The 23,209-nt window shown below is 46.3% G+C and overlaps 1 protein-coding gene and 1 long non-coding RNA gene across 2 annotated transcripts; both read left to right on the forward strand.

The window, feature by feature from the left end:
* The first annotated feature begins 10,704 nt into the window (after window positions 1–10,704).
* LOC131592425 (potassium voltage-gated channel subfamily A member 6-like) lies at window positions 10,705–12,493 on the forward strand. The gene has a single exon (XM_058863925.1). It carries the CDS (start codon window positions 10,705–10,707, stop codon window positions 12,259–12,261), a length of 1,557 nt encoding a protein of 518 aa, XP_058719908.1. The 3' UTR covers window positions 12,262–12,493.
* A 2,002-nt stretch (window positions 12,494–14,495) lies between these two features.
* On the forward strand, window positions 14,496–18,864 carry LOC131592426 (uncharacterized). Its single transcript, XR_009280605.1, has 3 exons — window positions 14,496–16,869; window positions 17,178–17,264; window positions 18,760–18,864. It is a non-coding gene; the product is annotated as an uncharacterized LOC131592426 (long non-coding RNA).
* Window positions 18,865–23,209: the final 4,345 nt, after the last annotated feature.

Raw genomic sequence — 23,209 nt, forward strand, 5'->3', positions numbered from 1 at the left:
TTATATTTTAAATTTAAACCTGTGTCTGTTAGAAGGTCCTTGTCCATTCATTTTCTCTTCTGATCCAGGACAAAATTCTGCATACATTTGCCATACTGGAAGCGAGAAGTCATCCACAGTGTCCTGTGGGTCCCTTGGACCTCAATTACCCTGATGAGATCCTGATGACTGCCAGCAAATGTCTGCATGGTTACCCAGGGATAATCAATAACACTTTGGGCTCAGAAACAGTGATTGTTTACTGGATGCTCTTTCACTTGTCTATCTGCGAATTAGAAATTGGGTATCACACAAAACTCCTTTTGAACAATGAGGATGGTAGTCCTTTTTTACTTGCAAAGATTTGGGAATTACACTTTAACCAAGGCTGTCTGAGAATCTTCTGTCAGGATAATTCTCTGATGGAAAATGCATATTATTAGGCATTATCATCAGCTGAGATTTAATGTGAAGAAAACCTTTTATTTCTCGTTCTCTAGGATGAATAGAGGGAGTGATCCTTGCCTCTCTGCTCAGAGAAAACTTCAGGAGCAGCTGCCAGGTGGGGATGAACAGCAGCCACCTTTCTGTCTGTTCCCCTCAGCAGCATCCTTGGAAGCCAGGCACTGGGAAAGGGCAAAGCAGAAAGACACAGGAGGCTGTTGCTCAGTCTTATGGTTTTTATAAACAACCACTGTTGAATCTTCTTTCTCCTTAGAAGCAGGGAGGGAAAATGGGGGAAGAAGGAAATGCATAGATAAGGAACCAAACCCTTAATGACAAACACTTAGAATTTCCACAGGTGTATTTCTGGTACAGTGAACAGATAAAAAGTGGAAGACAGGCACATGGTGTTGGTTTAGGTTATTCCTTGGCAGTCAGAGGCCAGGTGAATTCATCTGACATGAGGCAGGAGTGGACATAGAATCACAGAATGGTTTGGGTTGGAAAAGGATCTTACAGATCATCCAGTTCCACCCCATGCCATGGGCAGGGACACCTTCCACTATCCCAGGTTGCTCAGCGCCCCATCCAACCTGGCCTGGAACACTTCCAGGGATGTGGCATCCACAGCTTCTCTGGGCAACCTGTGCCAGGGCTTCACCACCCTCACAGAGAAGAATTTCTTCCTAATACCCAATCCAAACCTTCTCTGTTTAAATCAATTCCCCTTTGTCCTGTACATCTCCTTGTAAAAAGTCTCTCCACATCTATTTTGTGGGCATCCTTCAGGTGCTGGAGGGCTGAACAACTTGATGTTGCTTTGTTGTCACAGTGCTCTGCTCAGCTGGATCCAGCTGCAATCTCCCCATAATTCAGAGATAAACAGCAGCTGTGACATGTCCTCAGAGCAGGAGAAGCATGGCCACAGAAACCTCTGAATCTGTCACTGCAAGCTGGATAGGCTTACATGTAATTGAAGGAATGCTGGAAGCAAATCCATTAAGTGGGTTTTCAGTAGCACTGATGTCCTTCCAAAAATACAGGCAGAGGAATGACTCTCAGGTCAGCGTTGCCTCTACACGGAGGCTGGAGTTCCTTTTTCAGAACGTGCTCTTGCATTACCTTTGCAGAAACATCTGCCGAAAGGGCCCACTGGCATGGAAACCAGCCTGATTCTTCCAGTGTTCCTGGGGGATGTGTTTGGGAGAGAGCACTGATTGATTGCAGAGAAAGAAATTTGTGCAAGAGCCTGGCTTGGCAAACATTTTTCTTGCGTAACTTCCCTTGTACGTTTATTGGGAGCACACAGGGAGTGTTTTATTTGGCTGCAATGTCTCCACAGTGCATCAGGTGCTGCAAAGAGCTCAGCATTTCCAGAATTATTGGAATAATCTCAGCATTTGCAGAATTATTGGTCATTTTGGGCTTACAAAAATAGATGTGATCTTTAAGGCTCCATTCCAATAGCTGGCTCTGATGACAGCTCAGAATGCCTCACAAAATGAAGTGCAGTTAATGCTATTTCTGTCCTGAGCTGATCTATGGGGATTTTTAAAATTATTATTTTCAAATATTAATAGCAATGTCTCCACAAATGATCTGAAGTTCAGAAATCCACACTTCCTGATCATTTAGTCAATCCATTCTTCAAGGTAGCTGCTAGTTATGCTTAAATTGTTGAAAGAGCACTTCTCAGTGGGGTAAAAAACTGCAGGATTGGGTTCACTGTCCTTAGGTGAAATGGCTCCCTTGGGAAAAATCCTAGAGAAGCTGCTCCTGAGAACCTACTGGGAAATAAGAGGGGTTCTGTTTGCTTTTTAAAAGTCCAGAATACTTAATTTATTTTTAGTTGTCTGGCAGTGAATCTGGCTGCTTTAGGGATGCTTAAGCACTTCCTAAATTCAGCTCAGGTTTTTCCTCCAACACCAAGATGCTCGCAATAGTTTTGATTCCACAGATCTGTCAGCTCAGTTATATTTGCTTAATTGACAGTCTGATAAAGCCTTGTTTGCAAATATCTTGGTTCCAAGGGTTTGACTGGCCTCACACATGCAGAGATATGTAACAGGAAAAGGTTAGGAGATGATATATGTTGTAAAGAAAGCTTTCCCTAAAAATCCAGGGCTACTCAAAGCAGAGTTCTAAAAAGGGTTAGTATATGATGATGTGTACAAACAGGAACTGAAATTTCTGGGTTTTCAGGGCTGTGGAACAGCTACATGATAGTAGCTTTATGGCTGACATGCAAAAACAGCTTCCATGAGAAATTTAAGGCTCCTCTTCATCTTTTAACAAATAATTTAGGTATTCTCCCACAGAGGATTATTGACTTCAGTGAGAGCAAAATCAGAACAGAATTCCAGTCTGAACTGAAGCAACTGGAGTTTGAAACCTTGCTATGGGAAAGGCATTATGCATTTTTCATAGAAAGCAATAAAATATTAATTCCTTTTAGTGAATTAGATGAGCACTATAAAAAAAAATATTAGAACCGGGGCAAAAGAATTGCATTATTCAACCACATCCTCTTCATTACATTGTTATTAAAGAGATGTTCAAGATATTTTGAGAGGAAAAAGGCTTTTATAGTACTGGTTATTAGAGTAAAAAGTTAAAATTTTGTCAGTCTTGGGAAAGAGAACTGAGGCTGAGGGAGACGTTCCCACTCCTTTCTTTCTAAAGAAGTGAGCATCAACATCATAATTAAGGAATTTTGTTTGACCCTTGTGCTGGAACAGCATTTTACAGAAGTGTTCATCAGAAAAGCCCTCAGCAGTGTGAGAGCCTGGCTCCACTGACATCCAAGGCTCCCTCCCAGTGATCCCAAAAGAGGTCAGAGGGATTCCACCAGCTGAGGAAAACTGTTCCCATGCTTGTCCCTCCAACAGTACCTAAGTTACTATAAAAGGCTTCTCCCGAGTCCAAGATTGTGTAATATTTATTCCTTACAGTCATGGTCCATTGGGTGCTGACATCTTCACAGTAAGCCTTGACCTGGTAATGCTATAAAAAGTTAATTTTATGGATTTCTTGTTAAACTCCAAAGGGTGGTTTAGGAAGATTTGTTTTACAGGCAGACTGTGCCTGTTCAGGGTGGATTTTAAAAAAAGCAAAAACAAAAGCAAACAAAAAAACCAAAACAAACAAAACAAAACAAAAAACCAAAGTGGTGGTGCTGCTGCTGTTCCTCCTCCCAAGGGCTGAGGCCTGGTTTGGCAGCTATTAGGAAACTCTTGGATATAAGTGGATAAGACAGATCTAATAGGAGAGATGTCATGGAAAGAGTGTGATTCACTGCTTTGGGCTGTGCATAGAGCTCAGATCCTTGGTTTAATCTGGTGTTAGGTGCCAGCTACACGTCCATAGTTTGACACCGGCACTAGGACAGAGCGCTTTTTTCCTTGGCTCCTGGTGATCCTGAAACTTTCTTCCCCTTTTGAGGAGCCTTTCCTGCATGCCTCAGGTTGATCAGATCCCAATGATAATTTTATATTGGTGCTGTAGATTATGTTCTGCAAGCAGCAGCTGGAGCTTGGAGAAAACCCTTTCCTTGGAAATCCTTGCTCTCAAAGAGGTTTTACAGCAAAGTTCTCCCAGATCTGCTTTCAAGATTAACACAGAAGGCTTTAAAATGCATCTAGTGCTTAAAACTGTGACTCTGCCAAGCTCCAAATCTCAAAAAAGCTTAAAATTAGAGGTCTCATATAAATTTGCAGTATAGCTCTCTTCCATTGCAGTTTAACACATTGTTCAGATTCCACTAAGTTGTAGCACAGGACGTAGCCAAGGAAGTGCAGTGGCTTTTGTTTCCTAGATAATGGACATTTAAGGATGAGACCCCAGTGTATTCCTGATAAAATAAGGGAGGCAACATTGCTGGGAAAACTGAAGAAAGAAACCCCAAAAAGCAGTGAGCGCCTCAGATTTTTCTTGTCCTTTTTCTCTACCTTCCCTACCTCACTGAGCAATGGGGTCATTTATGTATTAGCTTTCATTTTTTTTGCCTGTTTATTTATGGAGCCAGTTCCTCTTGCCCTGAAATCTGATTCAGACTGAAAGAATCAGAAATTGTTGCTCTCCAGTGGTTTCCAGTAAGTCTAGGACCAGACACAGATGATTCTTGCATGGGTGATTTCTGTCAGGTATTTTTTATCCTCATCTTATCTGTGACTCTTATGGTTTTTATTCAGCTTTTCTTCAATGTCCCATTGCTTTTCATCAATTTTTGTGGAGGGGAAGAGATGACTTTTGTTACAGAGCTGATCTTACATCTGGTTTTTATTGCTGTCTATTTGAAGACTGACTTCATGTTCCAGTGGTCAAGAAGAGGGGAAGTTATTATAGCCTTTATAGCCAAGAAGGTGGGAAGTTTGTGTGAATGGATTTAGTCTGATACTGAGCTTCGTACATCAGGTTGAGCTTTAATTGGATTTGGTGTCTATTTGATTTATATTCAGTAATAATAATCCCAAAATACTAAGTTCAATATTATATTTGAGGAGTCTGGTAAAGCCTTCTCAGCCCTAGCTGGAAGGTTTCTTGTTGATCTTAAGACTGCTTGAATGAGATTTTTTTCATGCTTGTCTACCTCTGAGCTAATTTTCTTGTTTGTTTTTATTTGGAAAGCCTCTGCTAAAACAAACCAGGGGGGAAAAAAAAGGATTTGGATGTCTCTGAAACAAAGTTGGTGGAAAATCTTTTGCTCTGCCTGTCAGAAGTTATTATACTCATTTTGCTACAAAGCTCTCCTACTTTTTGAGCAGAGCCAGAAAATTTGGCAGGGAGGCTATTCTGACGTTGTGGTGCTTTCTGCCACCCTTGAAGAAATTTGCTCAATGCATTTTTTTAACATGCATTTCTTCAGAGACTTGTCAGAGCTTTACTATGGAAATCTCTGAGGATTTCTTTGCTCTGGAAAGACCAGTTGTTCCCATATCAGTGGGAGGGACTGTTCTGGCTGGCCAAGACCTGCTGCTCCTGGCAGGGAGGGATGGGATAACAGGTGGCAGGCTGAGAGCTGTGTCTCCAGGGATTTCCATGCCTGCAGGCAGGATGCTGGGAAGTGGGAGGCCACAGAAGTCGAAGAATGGGATGAAGGGAGAGGCAGCCTGAGGTGAGAGAAAGAACACAGTGCTACCCAGCTGTGTCCTCACAGGTGGGGACATGACCCTTTTTTAGCCAGATGACCTCTGGAAGTCTCATCACTTCCATTCCAGGGGTGAACAGAAATCCCTGTGAAGGGCAATTCGAATTTACAGGAAGGCCAAACCCTTTCCCTCCCCTTTGTGGCTGGGACTGTTGGCAGGCAGAAGGGCAGGATGTTCCCAGTGTCTTTCTGGGAAGGGGCATCTGAAAAAACACCCAACGTATTTACATGGGAAATACTTAAGGGATTTAAAAATAAAGGTTTAAAAGTTACTCATCTGTAGATAGGATTTTGGGGGAAAACCCAAGACAAACACAGTATTAAAGGCAATTTAGGTAGACGGAAGTACTTGAAAGCTAAGAAATGTTTGTGTGAAAGTTTCTGCTGCAACCTGTTTCATCTTCCTGTCCTCCATTTATCCCAGTATTGTGACAAAATCTTCAGTTATACCATTATATGTTTTTGCCAGTACAAGAGCCTGTCCTCATTCAACACACAGAAAGGACAGTGTTCCAGGAACGGTCCAGGATGATCCAGGGAATAGGACTGTCACCTTCACTTCATGGAAATGCAATTCTTCCTCCTTCAGTCAGCAATGGCACAAGCACCCTTTTCAAAGGCTGAGACAGAGAGTGCTCAAGGCCTGGCTGCGTGGGGCTCTGAGCAGCCTGGGCGAGGGGAAGATGTCCCCTCTGCCCATGGGAGGGGTTTGGAATAGGATGATCTTTAAGATCCCTTCCAACCCTGGCCATTCTATGATTCTAGGACAGGGATAGATGATTTTCCATCAGGGAATATTCAGGGTTACTTCTGTTTTGAGAAAACTGGGACTTTTTAATCCAGACACCCCAACCCTCATCACCTTGCTGTGGTCTGGTACTTTGAGATCTGCAGTTATACAAATTGAGAATTCTTTTTGCATTTTCTTCCCTCTTGGAGTGTAAAACAAATAGTATAGCCAAGGTTTCATTGCCCATATGCAGTGAAATCGCTGCTCTTTCCTATCCTAAGTGAGTCTGGCATTCTTTGAGATGCAGAGCAATGTTGCAAACCCAGGACTTCACTTGGACTAGAATAAAGAGGCTGAAGGCACTCAGGGATCTGACCATAAACATTTGATGGCACAGCAGTTGATTCTCTGATGCCTGGAAGTATGTTAATAAATATCCTTCATGTTTCTCCTGCTTTCTGGTGAGAGAACAAACCAGGAGAGCTCCTGTTTCCGAGTGGTATGCCTAACAGCTCCAGGGCTCAAGCTAATTCTGCTTCCCTCCCCTGTTCAGCACTCTCATTTATAGATTTACGGCTCTGAGTAAGAAGGGAAGTATGAAGTTGGCTGTAATTGGTACTGTGCATAAGTGTAAATTACCATTTCAAATGGGGATGCTCTGCCAGCTATTGCATTTTTTTTTCCCTGTCCATTGCTCTTTTTAGACAGTGGGGATTTGTTTGATGTGTGGAATATTTTGGCTCCTGGGAAATGAATCCTACCCCAGGGCTTCCAGCCCGTGGGAGGTTCTGTTGTGCCTCCCAGGCTGCACATTAAGGTGTTGCTGGATGATTTTAGAGGTGCACTGATCACCAAAATATACAGCAGGTATGGAAGGTATTCTTCTTGTTTCTTCATTTGATGAGGTGAGTGTTACCAATGTCACATGAGCAAAGAATGTCAAGCTGCTCTGCTGAAGTCCCAGTGGTCAGCCAGCATCCCCAGCACTTACTGGGCAGCCTTCAGCCCCAAAAGCAGTTTCAGAAAAGGGATATGAAAAATATTTTGCTACTGGGCTGCAAGCAAGTGAAGAAACTGTAGTAGGGTTATAGGCATGAGAAGCTACATAATTGGGAAAAGTACCTGAATGTGGAAAGCAGAAGATAGAGGTAGCACAGGAGCTGTGGAGGAGGGAATTGGAAAATTCAGGAGATGATAGGGTAACTGGGAAATGCAGGAAGACAAGAAAGTGGTTAAGAAGTTTTGCATGCCCTAGCCTCAAACCTGGATTGCCACTTGGGATACCTTAGTTTTGGAGCAAGGGTCTCCGAGTTTGGCTTTCCTGAGAAAATGCTACATGGACACAACTTTTTGGCAGCTGCAGCACTGATCACATCAAATCCTGCAAAAGGGAGCTAAAGGAAATCCAAAATTACACAAAATGTTACCCAAAATGCTGAGCCACGTTTGGAGGTGCATCCAAGGGAATGGTTGAAACTGAACTCCTGTGCTGCAGATTGACAGTGCCTGCACAGACCAAGCCTGGAAAGACAATGTCCCTCCAGTTTTTGCAGCAGGATGAGATCCCAGAACTGGGTGTCCTGTGCTAGTCAGAATGATTTTCCCCATGAATTCCAAAGGGATTTTTGTGCACCTTGGCATTAATGACCAATACAGCCTGCAGGAGGATGTTGTCATCATAAACTCTTGAACCACAGTGAAGTGCAAGACCTGAGCTTGGAGATGTGATCACAGCCACTGCCTCAAAGAGGAGCTTAGTGGCACCCTGAGGTGGCACTGGCCTCGTGGTGTTGGTTTCAGAGCCAGCACCCAAATCTCTCTCTAGGGAGTGTTAGGGTGCATCAGTGTGGCTTTTGGGAACACTGTTCTCGTCCCTCCTGTCATCTCTGGATCTCCCTTGCCTCCAGCTCTGCAAACTGTGTGCCATCAGGAGCTCCTGGCCCAGCAGGATCTGCACGAAGGCTGAATTGTGGCAGCTGGCATTGCCTCTTAATATAGAAGTGCGGGGTGTGGCTGCACAGGCACCGCGCTGCAGGCTGCGCGCTGAGAAGAGTTGTGCTGCGCACCGCAAGGGCTTCTGGCTTTAATACCGAGCCTGAGGGGATCCATGAGTGCATCAAAGGAAGGACAGAGGCTTCTGAAGGGCTGTCAGGAGCCAGCCCAGGCGGTGCAGAGCAGCCTGAGCGCCTGCTCGGAGCTGGGCTGTGGCAGGGGGGTGGGAAGGGATGGGATGCAGGGAGGGAGCACCTCGGCTGTCTGCAGCACTGCTCGCCCAGGTAACGGGAAGCCCAGAGCTGTGCAGTATGGAATGCCTGTGTGGGCTGGAAAATGGTCCTGCAAACCGTGCTGGAGCTGCATGCTCTCTTTGCTCTGTTGACTGAAGCTTGCTCCTTCAAAACCAGCACAGGCTGAGCTCTGTCATGTAGACGTGCCCTGTGTGTCTTCTTAGAAACCTTGGGAGCTTTCCCATCCCTCCCAAAAGCTGTTTTGAAAGGACTTCTAAACAGTTAACTCTGCGAATGAATAAATCATAATTATGATTCGAATCATCCCGGGAATGAATAATTCATTGTAATAATTGAAAAAGAAATTTCCACAAGAAGCATTTTAGTATTACAAAGGCAAACATCGATTCTTTTTTTTTTTTTTTTTTTTTTTTTTTAATAATAGGTATATTCTCCAGCGAAGTCTTTTTCATCTGGCTGCCATACCCCAATTATGTATAATATGAAACAAAAATATGCTTCCTCGTGTGACAGCCGTCTCCCCATAAATGAAAAAAAAAAAAGCTTTCTTTTGCAACAGCCGTCTTCAATGCTAATGAGTAGAAGGGAAAGGGGATTAAGTGACATTTAAATCATATTCACCTCCTTCCTGAGAACAGAGCCAAAGAAAGCAGGCACAGTCAGCTGGTCAAAATGTCCAGAGCCTGAACCAGGAATTGCCAGCTAGTTAGGAGGGACGGGGAGGAGGGACGGGTAATAAGGGGAATGTTTTCCTCTAGATCCGTGCTGCTAAGAAATGGTGTAGGCTAAGCACATGGCTTGCAGCCAGCAAAGGCATCAGATGCTGCGATGATAAAAGCTTGGTTAATAACATTTAGAACCGACAAAGGGCTTTCAAGGGAGAGACAGACTTTTGCCTGGGAAGGATGGAAGCAGAGTCACCTGTTAGCCCCATTTTCGGGTTGTTTCAGGAGAAAGTACAGTGCCGTGAGTTTCTCTGAGCTTTCAAATGCCGAGCTTGACAGGGACGGAGCAAGCCACAGGTTTCTAAAAGCCAAAAGAGGTGGTAGTCTATTTGCTTGTGAAATGCAGATTCTGATTTTGGGAAGACTTAGTGCTGACTGTGTGGTGGTGGACAAAAAAAAAAAAAAAAAAAAAAAAAAAAAGAGCAAGCTCACGTGTTTGGTATGTGGGAAAAGAGGCAAACTCAATCCGCCCCAAATGAGGAGAGAAAGGAGAGAAACTGCATTTACCTGTGTCTTTCCCCTTCAAACAGGTTGCACTGTTTACCGCGACAGGTTGTCTCCATCTGTGGATGGTCCAATGCCACCGTCGTACTTGCATCATGGCAGTGACATTTATAAATGGAGATCCGCGAGCCACAGGCATGGACTGACTGGCTCAAGGTCAACTCCAGCCTGCGGCGGGGACGGGAACAACACCGGGGTCAGCCCGATCCCACGGCTGAGCTCTGAGCCCTGCCCGGAGCCGGCGGTGTTGGACAGCCCCCAGCAGGGGTTTGCCTGAAGGGACAGGGCAGGATTCCAGGGCGGAGAGGTGGGCTAAAGAAGGGCGGCGGCGGTGCCGCCCTTCAGACCAGCTGTTGCGAAGCTCCTGACCGGAGAGCTGATCCGCCAGCGCCTTCCCCTCGGGGGTCTTCCCCCAAAAGCCGGCGCCCTTGGGCTGGGGCTGCTGCGTCCTGCGCGCCTGGGGGAGAGGTGGGGCGAGCATCCCCCGTCGGCGGGTGCGCGCATCCGTCTGGAGCTGAGCGTGTCAGCGCTGCCGCGGCGTGCGTGTCTGTGTCTCTCTGTCTCCGTGCGGGTGCTTGCGTGTGTCCCTCTCCCCGTGTGTGACACCGTGCTTGTGTGCTCGTACAGCTCCCTCTCCCGCTCTCTCTGTCGCGTGTCTCTGTGTCTGTGTGCCTCTGTGTGTGCGCGGGGAGCGCAGCGCGGAGCCGGGCGCGGCAGCAGCGGCAGCAGCAGGAGCAGCGCGGAGCCCCGAGCCCCGCGGCCGGAGGAGGAGCCGCTCCGGGAGCCCCGCGGAGCCGCCGGGCGAGCGCGGCCGCACCGAGGCGCAACAGGCGGATGGCGGCGGGCGGCGGGCGCTGAAGGCGAGCGGGGCGAGGCCGAGGGGCAGGGAAGGGCAGGCGAGGAAGGGCAGCGCAGGGCAGAGCGGGCGGGATGCGGGCGGAGGAGCCTCTGGCGCTGGCGGCCCCGCGGGCGGGCGGCGAGGCGGAGGCGGAGGCGCCGGGCGAGGAGCGGACCGGCGGCAGCTGTTGCAGCAGCGAGCGCCTGGTGATCAACATCTCGGGGCTGCGCTTCGAGACGCAGCTGCGGACCCTCTCCATCTTCCCCGACACGCTGCTGGGCGACCCCAGCCGCCGGGTGCGCTACTTCGACCCGCTCCGCAATGAGTACTTCTTCGACCGCAACCGGCCCAGCTTCGACGCCATCCTCTACTATTACCAGTCCGGGGGGCGGCTGCGACGGCCGGTCCATGTGCCCCTCGACATCTTCCTAGAGGAGATCCGCTTCTACCAGCTGGGCCAGGAGGCTATCGAGACCTTCCGGGAGGACGAGGGCTTCATCCAAGAGGAGGAGAAGCCCCTGCCCCAGCACCACTTTCAGCGCCAGGTCTGGCTGCTCTTTGAGTACCCCGAGAGCTCCGGGCCAGCCCGGGCCATCGCCATCGTCTCCGTGCTGGTCATCCTCATCTCCATCGTCATCTTCTGCCTAGAGACCCTGCCCGAGTTCCGCCAGGAGCCCAAGGCCCCCCAGCCTGGCTTTGGGGAGGCTGCGCCGCTCGGGGATGAGGCGCTGCTCCTGCCGCCGCTGCCACCGCCGAGCGGGACCCCCCCACCCCTGCGTCCCGCCGCCGGCTCCGGCCCGTTTTTCACAGACCCCTTCTTCCTCATCGAGACCCTGTGCATCATCTGGTTCTCCTTCGAGCTCCTTGTGCGCTTCTTTGCCTGCCCTAGCAAACCCGAATTCTCCCGCAACATCATGAACATCATCGACATCGTGGCCATCATCCCCTACTTCATCACCCTGGGCACCGAGCTGGCCCAGCAGCAGCAGCAAAAGCAGCAGCCTGGGAGCAGCAGCAACAATGGGGGCCAGCAGCAAGCCATGTCCCTGGCCATCCTCAGAGTCATCCGCCTGGTCAGAGTCTTCAGGATCTTCAAGCTATCCAGGCACTCCAAGGGGCTGCAGATCTTAGGGAAGACTCTCCAGGCCAGCATGAGGGAGCTGGGCCTCCTCATCTTCTTCCTCTTCATTGGGGTGATCCTCTTCTCCAGTGCTGTCTACTTTGCAGAGACTGATGACCCTGACTCGCTGTTCACCAGTATCCCTGATGCGTTCTGGTGGGCGGTGGTGTCCATGACCACCGTAGGCTATGGGGACATGTATCCCATGACCATTGGTGGCAAGATTGTGGGCTCCTTGTGTGCCATTGCTGGTGTGCTGACAATTGCCCTGCCTGTACCTGTCATTGTGTCCAACTTCAACTACTTCTACCACCGAGAGACTGACCACGAAGAGCAGTGCCAGTACACCCATGTCACCTGTGGCCAGCAACAGTCACCCTTCTCTGAGCCCAAGAAGGGGGACAGTAATCAGACCCTCAGCAAATCTGAATTCCTGGAAGCAGAAGACCTGGAGTCCGTGAAATATTCCAACTTCATTCCTCCCAATAACCAGGGATATAAAGAGAAGAAAATGCTGACAGAGGTGTGATGGGTTTTGTTGTCCTGGGTCCAGACACGGAGCTGCAAGCTGCTTTTACAGTTTGTCTTCCTACAAGCAGCTGGATCTATTCAGCATTTACATGCCAGACTGTGAATTGTGATACCGTAAACAGAATGATTGCGATAATGGGCTCTTCTGGCCTGATTTGCTGTTTCTCATTACTGTGTGCAGCCAGAAATGTTTTTGCTTTATTCTGTGGAGTGCTAGCTGTCATCCCCACTCCCTTGTGCATTTCTCTCTCTGCTTTTGATGACTGCTTTAGTCCATCATTTGCTCCGAAACCAAGTCTTGTTGCTCCACTAGCAGAGAAGCCCTTGCCACTACTTCAGCAGAAGCATTCAGCAGCCTAAACAGTTAAAGGGGCTACAAACGTCTGGCTCGAGCTGTGCTTTCAGTCCTTGTGCCAGCGCAGTGCCCTTGGCTGTGGGATCAGTCCTGCCTGCCATGCCATTGCCTTTGAATAATGGAAACGCTGCAGCCAGGATCACAGGGAGCTCTGCAGCTGTAGGGGAAAGCCAGCAAGAAGATGCCTGCCTTCTTTTCAACCCTTGGCATGCTAAAAGATCCTCCTGGTTTGTGTTTAAAAAAAAAAAAGGGTGCATAAATCGAAAAGCTCTTTGCTACTTGTGACCATACATCATGCATCAAAAACAAGCTTAAAGCAGTCAACAGGCTGGGTGAAGATTCTCTGGGTGTTTTGAGCTTATCTCAGCCTTATTTATGCCAGTGCCCTGATGTTAATTGGCTTTTATAGTACCAACTCAATCTTCATAGTGGTAAGTGCCTTCTGATGCAAGGCGTGTTCGAGTAAATTCATTTGTTATCTGCAGAGTTCATCTTCACACAATAGCGTTTAATGAGATGTGCTTTGTGCTTCAGACACCCAGCTCTGTATTCAGGCATGTGAGAGCAGTTGACTCCGCTGCTTTTTTTAATTGAGCATTTGTGTAGCTGAGGGAAGTTTGCATGTTGGCTTTTTGTTGATGTGGCAGGAAAATCCTGACCACAGACAGCTCTGCACCTGTGCTGTGTGAGGATCGCGCTAGTTTAGCAAGTCACAGGCATAAAATGCCCCAGGGTGAGCATGCCAACATTTGAAACTGAGACTGGCAGGGATACAAACTTCCCTAAGCTGTCTGCACAAAGCCAGCAGCATCCTCCAGACCCTTTGAATGAGGGGAGAAACGGCAAGCCCTGAAGAGATGCTTTTGCTGTATTGCTGGCCTAGCCAGTTCCTGGTATTTCATGGATAGGAGGGACAGCAGTGTTTTTGCACTTGGTTTTATGAGAGCAATTTGTGCCAGCCATGCAAAATATGCATAGTTGGGCCCTCACTGCCAGGTTTGCCAAGGGACCAGAGATTTCTGTCTTCAAATACACGTATTGCTTCCCAGATAATTTCATTAGTTTCAGTCAGCTCTTCCTTACACCTAATTTTAAAAATGTTTCAAGCTCTGCCAGCAGGTGAGAAAGGGAAATGGATGCTTTCAGATTCCACTGGCAGATTTTCCTGCAAGGAAAAGTCCTTCTTATTTTAATTCTGAGTGTTTATTCTGCATTCATACATCTGCATGTGTATGAAAGCAAAGGCAGCCATTAATGCCTTGCATCACACTGTATGAAATGCATATTGGAATGTACTACATATTGCATGGGATATGTGTGATACATAAACCAGACATAAAGCCAAGGTGCAAAAATACAGAGAATATATTTTGTACATATATTGTGCTTTTCAGCCATAAGACTAAGAATGCTAAATGCATATCATAGAATCAGAAAATGACCTGGGTTGGAAGGGATCTTAAAGGTCATCCCTTCCCAAAGAGGGACACCTTCCACTAGACCAGGTTGCTCAGAGCCTCATCCTTTAATGTAGTCAAAACTGGCTATAGAACTGTTTGTGAGGTGGGATCTGTTTGCATCTTCATTACCCTGCCTATTTTCAGTTGTCTTGAGATATGGCTCCATGCCTAGAGTGCTTTTATTGTGCCCTCTCTCCCTCCTGACCCTGCTCATATTGTAGAAGTTGTTTGTGCAAATCCTGACTACTCCATTTCTCCACGTTGCCTTCTCAATTATGTTTAGTGTGCAGGGATCTCTCTTTGGGTCAGCACACAATTACTATATTAAAACCTCTGCTCTCTCTTTCTGAACTCAGCAGGGAAATGCCACTTGTCTCAGTCTGGGAGAAACAAGTTTGTTACAGTGAGGGCTCATAGCTCAGAGGGGTTTTCCTGAATAGAGCCTAATTTCTCTTTGCTTCATGGGACTGAGGCAAAGGTTTGTGAAGGTCTGAGACTTGGGGACTAATTCTGCATCCCTTGATGTGTGTAATCAGCTGGTGGGTAAATTGTCTGGGTGAATAAGTGGGACTGAGGGGCATGGTGGCATCTCTCTTGATTTTGTGTAAAACTTGTCCAGTTCTTGGTGTGTCTTAGTTGTGTTTCGAGGTCACCTTAATGAAATCTTTTCTGTGAGGCCAAGAGAGGGACTCTTCTTCAAATTTTGTTTTGCTAGAAACTAGCTAGAAACTAGTAAAAGAAGCTGCTATTTAACAGGGATGTTTTGAGGCTGCTGCCCTCTCCCAGCAGAATGCCCATGTTTGGGGATATTTTATGCCTGAGTCTATCAGCTGATAAAAGTTCCCCCAAAGTAAGATATAAAAAATTCAGGTTGAACACAAGTTCAGGAGGAGTTATGAGACATGCTGAGCCTACGTCAGAAAATTCCTGTGCTCATTTCTCCCCCTGGGCCTGGCCCTGTTGGCCCTGCCAGGCAGGAGCCCTCCCTGCCCTGAACAGGTTTTCTGTGCCCAGAACCAGCACAACAGACAGCTGGGCACCGAGACTCCAGCAAGAAAAAAAGATGTGAGGCAGATCACTGATAAAACAATCCCAGCGTGTCTGCCGTAGATTCTCTTGGAAAGAGGTGTCCTGCCCTTGGGTGTGAACCAGAAGTGAGTTTCCAGGTGGAATCCAGCAGTGAGTTTCTAGTGGGTTTTGGAATCTCCTGCCCGCAGATTGCACGGGAGGTGCAAAGGAATTCTGTGGTGAACAAGGCAGCTCTGTGCAGTTTTGTGAGCCACATTTGTCAGTTCCGTAAAGAAAGTGCACATGAAAATGTGTAAAGCAAGGGTGGTGTTTTCTCCCTGTGCTTTCTGTGTTGGCTCTAAGAGAAATACAGAACACCAGCAGAAGCATGGAACTGTAACCTCGGGAATCATTTGGGAATGATACTGAAGAAATCCTTCTCTAAGCATCTTCTGAAAAGCAGTGAAATCCCAGAGTCATCAGTAATGCCACATGTTACAGAACTTGTGGAATTTGACGTTTTTTAAGGAGGCTTCCGTTTGGTTTTTCACATGACTGAAATGACACAGTGGCACCCGTGCCATTGACTCTACCAGAGGTCTCATGCCACGGAATCACAGAGATGTTTTCAAAAACCTTATTTCAAATTCTCAGCCCTTATCACTGCCCCCAGCTGCTCAAAATGCAAATCTGTTTCCTTCTGAAGGTAGAGCACATCCCCGTGAAGCCAAGTAGGCACCTCCAGGGACTTGTTTCCATAACAACCTCCCGGACTGTTTCTCTCTGTGCTGTGACTGTGGCTACAAGCCAAAGCACTCGATGGATATTTTGTGTTCAGATATCAGCACCTTATCTTTACAGATGTTTCTTTGCCTATCGGAGCTGATCCCATCACCTTGTATCGTGTACAACTGCCCTGTCCAACTTCAGGTGGGCAGTCTCCAGCCTTTGAAAGAAGGGAGTGCAAACCTGGAGATGGGAAGAGATTTTATTTGTGTGTCCTTGCAGACACAGAGCTGGAGAGTGTGTGAAGGACAATCTGAGCACTCAGCCAGGAAACCAAGGGGCAACCAGCCTGTGAATGTAGAGTCATCTGGGTGCCTGGTGACAAGGAATACAAGAATACAAGCTAAAGCATTACATTAAAGACCCAGAAATTCCTCTTGCAGCAATCTCACTAGAAAATAGTTTCGCAGTGGAAGAGACTATTGCTCCTTCCAGATCCTGTGGCTGGTTTGTGATTGTTGGTTCTCCTGATAATTTTCCCATGGCATTTGCACCAAAGCAGGACAGGGCAAAAATCATCTCCTTGGAGGTGGGGAAGGAAGGAAAGAAAGAATTTTACTGAGGACACCATTTTTTTTATCTGCACAAATGACTGGAAGCATGAAAAGCGTGAAGACCCGTTCTGTGATGTTTTGCTGGTGGATTCCTGCTCTTACCTCCAAGATTAAATTCCTGTTCCGTTCCTTCTAGGAAAATGTTGGAATTCTGGATTTTTGAGTAATTTTTGATTTGGGCCTTTTGATCCAGCTTTCGTGGATAAAAATTTACTGCTACAGCAGCTGTGTGGGTGAAGGTGACTGCACTTGCTCTTCTCCCCTGGGTCCTCTCACTCAAAGGTTCCCTATGAGATAAAGAAGAACGAGTGTAAAGAAGATTCAGAGCAGCAAGAAACAGGGTAAGAACTGAAGTGTCTTCCATATGGTGATGGAAAGATCAGCATCAACCCTAAAAGCAAAGGAACAAACAGCTCCAGCATCTGCTGCTATAGCAGAAATAGGTAAGGTTTCTTTTTGTTCTGGGAAATTAATGACCAAGAGTTTCATGAAATTAATGAGGAAGGATTTCCTAATTAAGATTTGCAGCCTAAAGGGAGAATTTGGTTCTAGGTGAAGAAAGAAAGATAATTATAAACTACAGAAATGTAGTATGAGCCAGATCCTCACCATCTGCTAATTCAAGCTGGCAAAACTCCTTTAAGTACAACTACCTTGGATTATATCAGGCTCCAACTTCAATCTTCTGCATCAAATCCAAGCATATGTACTGTTTGTTCAACTGCTTCTTTTTCTTTGCTCTTTTTTTGAGGTCCTGCTTACATCAGGGAAAGATCTGCAGATTGCAGCAGGAGTCAACCACAGCTTTCCCAAAAGCTCTCATCTGACTCAAGTCCAAGTAAGTCCTACCAAACTCGGCAGACCTAAGCTTAACTTGACATTTATATTGACAGAAATTAAGAGCAGCAGCATTTTATGCATTTATTTCTCAGTGGTGGAAAGATGTGGACAGATTCATGGGGAATTGGAAGATACTGCCCTCCATGGCAGCCCTGTGAGCACAAGATAGTTGTTTGTGCTGCTGTAACCAAAAGCACAGCCTTGAGCCCTTCGTTCCTGCTCTTTGAAGCTTACACTGGAGACAGATCCCCCTCTGAAGACATTTGCAGCCGTGTTATCAGCAGGTTCACAGGAGAAAGCCTGAATTGCAGGCACCTGCTTTAGGCATAAGGAGGGGAGCAGGTGTTGGCAGGATGAAAAGACTTAATCCCCTGATGAAAGGAACCAGGGGATGCTGGGTGTCCTTAGCTGCCACCAAGGACGGTGGCTGAGGAAACTGCCTGCCAGTTTCAAGGCGCTCTTCTTGTCCAGCCTGGAGTCCTGCATAATACAAGACCCTACCCAGGGAGATAAATCCAGAAAAACCTTTTTGGGGAAAGCAGACAAGGACTGTGCTAATTAACAGTGCAGCATATGCTATCAGTTCATGTTAATTCCATGTCCTTTTGCCTCTTTGGGTGAGTTTTCCCTTGCTCCAGGGAAGTCTGGGGCTTGTTGGCTGGCACAAGGCATTTGAATATCATAACATGGCATTACATTTTGGAAAACTCATAGCTGAGTTCAGTGTGGGTTTTATGGTCCTACAACACTGACTGATCAACCCTCACTACTGGAAATATCCAGATTGTCTGTAGTGCCAATTAATAAGAGGGGCCCCAAGAAAACAATTGAGCTTTGCTGTGTAAGACTTCTTAGTGAAAGGAAAGATAGGATTTGCAGGAGGGAAAGTGCTCATCAATTTCTGTGGTAACCATAAATACTGAAGCTGTGTTGACTATTCATTGGAGACAAGAATTAGGGGAAACTTTTGTCTTCACACAAAATATAATTGAAAATTCAGCAAGTCCTTCTTTGGCTTAGTTTTCACTAAATTAATATAAAGATGTTTATTCAGAGGTGTAAAATTTTGGAATACCCTTTGTCCAAAAGTGGCATAAGTGACAAGTTTATTGATTTAATTACGAAATCTAGCCATTGCTTGTTTGACAAAATGTGGGGCCTCTATTCTGCTCTCTACCCAAGGTTAGATAAATGTTTCCTTAGGATTGTGGATGGTATGACTCCTGATTTAAATGAGTGTGAGAGAAGAATCAGGCCCAAAGAAGAGGGCTGTAAGTGCACATGACTAGGCTCTCTTCAGGGTGTTGTAGGTGCACATTGGTCCATTCACCTAAAAGGTTGCGTACAACTTTACACCAACAAAAGGTTTAGCTTTTAGAGTACATATCAGTTTGTTCTCCTACATTCTCTGGAGGGAAATTAAATGGTATTTTACAAGAAAACTGGAACATTACTTCTTGCTGCTTCTTGATGCATCTGTTGTTTTCAATTAGCTTGATGGCATCCATTTTCAGAAAGCAGATGCTGCCCTCTTTTACACTGGTGCAATTCAGGAATAACTCCACTGACGTCAGTGAAGTGACTCCAAATTTATCCCCGGTGAAAGCAGAATTGGACCACAGTCTCTTTGTCTGCTCTGGAGCTCTGGGGAAGATATGCCACTGCCACACCATAAGGTGAGGGCAAGTGCCTGTCTGCTGTGCTGTGCTTGGCATTTTTGTGTCCTTGACACCCCCAATCACCTGCCTCGCTGGAGCAGGAGCCAGGCTGGCCTGGGGCTTGCATGGACACCAAATTCCTCATGCTGAATGGAGAACTTGCTGGCTCTGGATTCCTGACCACACTCCATCTTAGCTTCCCCTTGCCCTGGATATGTTTCTCCCAAGGAGAGAGAGTTTTTTAAGTTGAAGAAATGTAGTTGCAATTCTTAAGTAATAGAAGAACAGAAGGGTGGCAGAGTAGATGTGGAGACAACCTCTGTGCCTCCTACATTTTTTTTGCTGTTAGGGCAATGTGAAAATCATCGCAGTCCTGGTAGGTTGGCTTTACATCTGCTGGTTACAAAGTCTCCATTTACAGAGAGTACTAGGTTCCGGAAAAATGGGGTTTTCCTGCTAACTTCTGATCTCAGTCCTGCCTTCCCTGAAACTGGACAGAAAACCTTGTGTAAAATCATCAGTTTGCTGTAATGGAAAATACCACTGGAGATGGGACAGATGAGGGTGAATTGAAGGAATGGTGGAATCATGGAATGGCCAGGGTTAGAAGAGACCTTAAAGACCATCTCATTCCACCCCCCTGCCATGGACAGGGACACCTTGATTGCTCAGAGCCCCATCCATCTCATCTTGAATATCTCCAGGGATGGGCAGCCACAGCTTCCCTGGGAAACCTATTCCAAGGCCTCAGTAGCCTCACAGGGAACAATTTCTTCCCAGTATCCAATCTAACCCTGCTCTCTGTCACTGTGAAGCCATTTCCCCTTGTCCTGTCACTCCAGGCCCTTGTCAAGAGTCTCTCTCCATCTTTCCTGTGGGTTCCCTTCAGGCACTGCAAGGCCACAATGAGGTCACCCCAAAGCCTTCTCTTCCCCAGGCTGAACAATCCCAATTGTTCCCTCAGCCTTTGCTCCCAGCAGAGCTGCTCCATCCCTCTGATTGCCTTGGTGTCCCTGCTCTGGCCTGGCTGTAGCAGCTCCCTGTCCTTCATTCAGCCAGAGTGCCAGTGTCACTAACTGAGCCACCAGAATATCGCAGTCATAAAAAATCGACGTGCAAGTCTTGGAGAATCTCAGGACAAGCACATTCAGTAACACCTGGGAAATGTTAACTCTGCAAGGCCTCATCTGGAATGCTGTGTTCACTGTTGGTGACCTAAATTTGGTCAGGCAGGATGCACAGGAGAACAGCAAGAATGATCAGGTGGATGCAAAGTGCTTTGCCAGTGGAAGATAGAAGAGCCTGACTTTTCTAGGCCAGCAAAAGACTGACAAGACCTGTAGTTAGGAAAGTACTGGGGGCAAAATAACCAAAAGAAAAGAAAAATATGAAAAATTGTAAAATCTTCCCACTTTCCTTGTGTCTCCAGATTGTTTGCCGTACCACATGTTTACCTACAAAACATGAAATCCTGGTGATTTTGTTATCAAATACTTGAAGTTTGTGGGTAGAAGGGAGAGCTAGGAGAGGAACTGTGAGTATTGGGAGGTTTTTTTCTCAGTGGGACTGTGGAGAAGGAAGTCCTAGACGTGGGGTAGAATGGTGAGGAGAATTCCATATCCCTCAAGGAGCTGGTCTGGAGGCAGAGAGCAAATTCACACCCTTTAAAAAACCCACCAAACTCTGTTCACTGCTATTCCCCTCAACCTGAAATGGCTGCTCACCTTGTCGACTCCTTTCTCCCAATCCAGAACTCTCCAGCTCTTTGCTGACCTTCCTCCTTCCTGGAATCTGCAGTCATTCCTCACTCCCATGAGCTCCCTGGAATCACTGGAATGGTGCATTGCATCTAATGTTGGGGAAAGCCTTGAACCAGCTCTGCTGCAGCTCAGTTGGATTATCTGATTTGAGCAACCAGCTCTGGTGGAAGGTGTTCCTGCCCCTCTGGCAGGAGGGTTGGAATGAGGTGATTTTTAAGATCCTTTTCAACCCAAACTAGTCTGTGATTCTATGCTTTGTTGCAGAAATAAGCAGTGATGCATGGTCTTCAAGAACTACTGCTCACAGAATCATGAAAGACAGAAAATACCTCCAAGATCATCAAGTCCAGCCCTCAGTGGAATATCACAATGCCCAATAAACCATATAATGAAGTGCTATATCCACTCATTCTTTGAATAGTTCCAGGTCTGGTGACTCCAGCACTTCCTTGGGCAGTCTATGCTAATGCTTAACTGCTCTTTCAGTAATTTTTTTTCCTAATATCCAACATGAACCTTCCCTGATGTGATTTCAGGCCCTTTCCTGTTGTCCTGTGCGTTGTTCCCTTGGAGAAGAGGCTGACCCCGACCTGGCCACACCCTCCTGTCAGGGAGTTGTGGGGAGCAGCATTGTTGGGTAGGAGGTCAGAGCAGTTGATCCCAGTGGCCACTCTGGACTGAAGATATGAGCAGAATAATTTCCTGTTGCATGCACTGTTCTGACATACACAGAATGAAACTTCACATTTCCTCTCTTACCTCTTTCAAATTATTTCCTCTTACAGAGGTGAAGATCCTCTTAAGCTCAGGAGGCAGAAAACATATTGACTGAGGTGGGAGCTTAATCCATTCAGCCAGCTCTGTATCACAGAAGTGCCAGGAAGCAGCTGTCCTTAGACTTTGTCCCTGAGCTTTCCTGCTTGTTGATGCTCTTTGTTCACTTCAGTGAGGAAACCACTGTCTTGCTATTTCCATCTCTATGTTGGCCAACCAGTTCTGCTCTTTAGCTTTTCTCCTGTGAGTAGAAAGATGGTGAAGGGCCTGGAGGTGAAGCCACATGAGAAATGGCTGATGTCACTTGGTCTGTTCAGCTGGAGAAGAGCAGACAGAAGCCAGAGTTCACAGCAGCTCTGCAGCTTCCTCACATGGAGGAGGGGCAGGCCCTGGTCTCTGCTCTATGTGACCAGGGACAGGACATAGGGAGCATCTGGAGCTGTCAGGGGAGGGTTAGTGTGGATATCAGGAAAAGGTTCTTCCCCCAGAGGGTGCTGGGGCAGGCTCCCCAGGAATGGTCACAGCCCCAAGGCTGCCAGAGCTCCAGGGGTGTTTGGACAACGCTCTCAGGCACAGGGTGGGATTGTTGGGGTGTTTGTGCAGGGCCAGGAGCTGGACTCAATGATCCTTGTAGGTCCCTTCCAATTGATTCTGTGATTCAAAGAAGAAAAAAAGCAAAGCTAAGCAATGGAAATGTTATAAATATCCTTGTACATCACAAAAGCCTGTGATTGTGGACACCAGTTGTGCTCTATCAGTGGTACTGGCAGGATGGTGCACACAAATCTGATGGCCCTAAGATGTCTTAAGAACCTGTTTCAAGCACTTGGCATCATTTGAGTTATGGCAACAAGCCACATTCGAAAGGAGTTGTAAGAAATACAGAGTAAGCCAAGGAGTTTTGAACCATGAACATAGTGTTGCATTTTTTTCTGATCTCAGTTTTCTCACAGAATTCTAGAATAGCCCAAGCTGGAAGGGACCATTAGCAGTATGTAGTTCTCAGGCTCTGTATTATTCTCATATTTTAGCATGTCAGAAATAGCACTGTCTGGCACATTCCTTTGAGAGCTGTAGACTAAGGCCTTTCATGCTTATGACAAAGCAATTGATCTTTGTAGTCTGTCCTTGGAAATTTGAAGTTTTGGAGAGTATTCACTGCTGCATTAGTCTGGTATTTGACAATCTGCTACAGTTTTCAGCAGTGAACTAAATAAATCTTGGATATATTTCCCTTAAGAGGTGCCTCTTCCTCAAAATCAGCAATATTTGTGAGAGAAGTTTCATTTCAGTTCATTTTGGTGCTCTTTACAAAAGGCATGTTTGGAAAATTTTGTAATGTGTAAGATGCCTTCCTTAATATTCTAAATATTTTTTGCCTTTTTTTTTTTAAGAAAATGCACGTAAACAAGGTAAAATACAAAATTTTACCCTGTTTTTCTTGGTTTTGTTTTTTGTTTGGAGTATTTTGTTTATGTTTTCTAACTTTGATCTGGAATGAAATAGGGGGTTGTGGGTTTTTTTTTTTGTTTTGTAAGGGAGGGGATTATCCTTGGTTTAGGGGAGTTTATTTTTAATAAACTTTTTTTTTAAGCAATGTAGTGGTAGGCATTGATTATTCCTGTTCATTACCAGTGTCAGCTCCAATACTTCCTTGAATTCAGTTAGGTGATACTCAAATGCTCCAGAAGAGATGCAATGACAGCCCAAACCTCATGGATATTACAGCATATATTCCCAGTGACAGAAGT

The sequence above is a fragment of the Poecile atricapillus genome, chromosome W (assembly GCF_030490865.1).
Source record: "Poecile atricapillus isolate bPoeAtr1 chromosome W, bPoeAtr1.hap1, whole genome shotgun sequence".
In the NCBI taxonomy this organism is placed as follows: Eukaryota; Metazoa; Chordata; class Aves; order Passeriformes; family Paridae; genus Poecile; species Poecile atricapillus.

Coding starts and splice junctions, on each gene's coding strand:
- LOC131592425 (XM_058863925.1), top strand. CDS start 10,705: ATGCGGGCGGAGGAGCCTCTGGCGCTGGCGGCCCCGCGGGCGGGCGGC.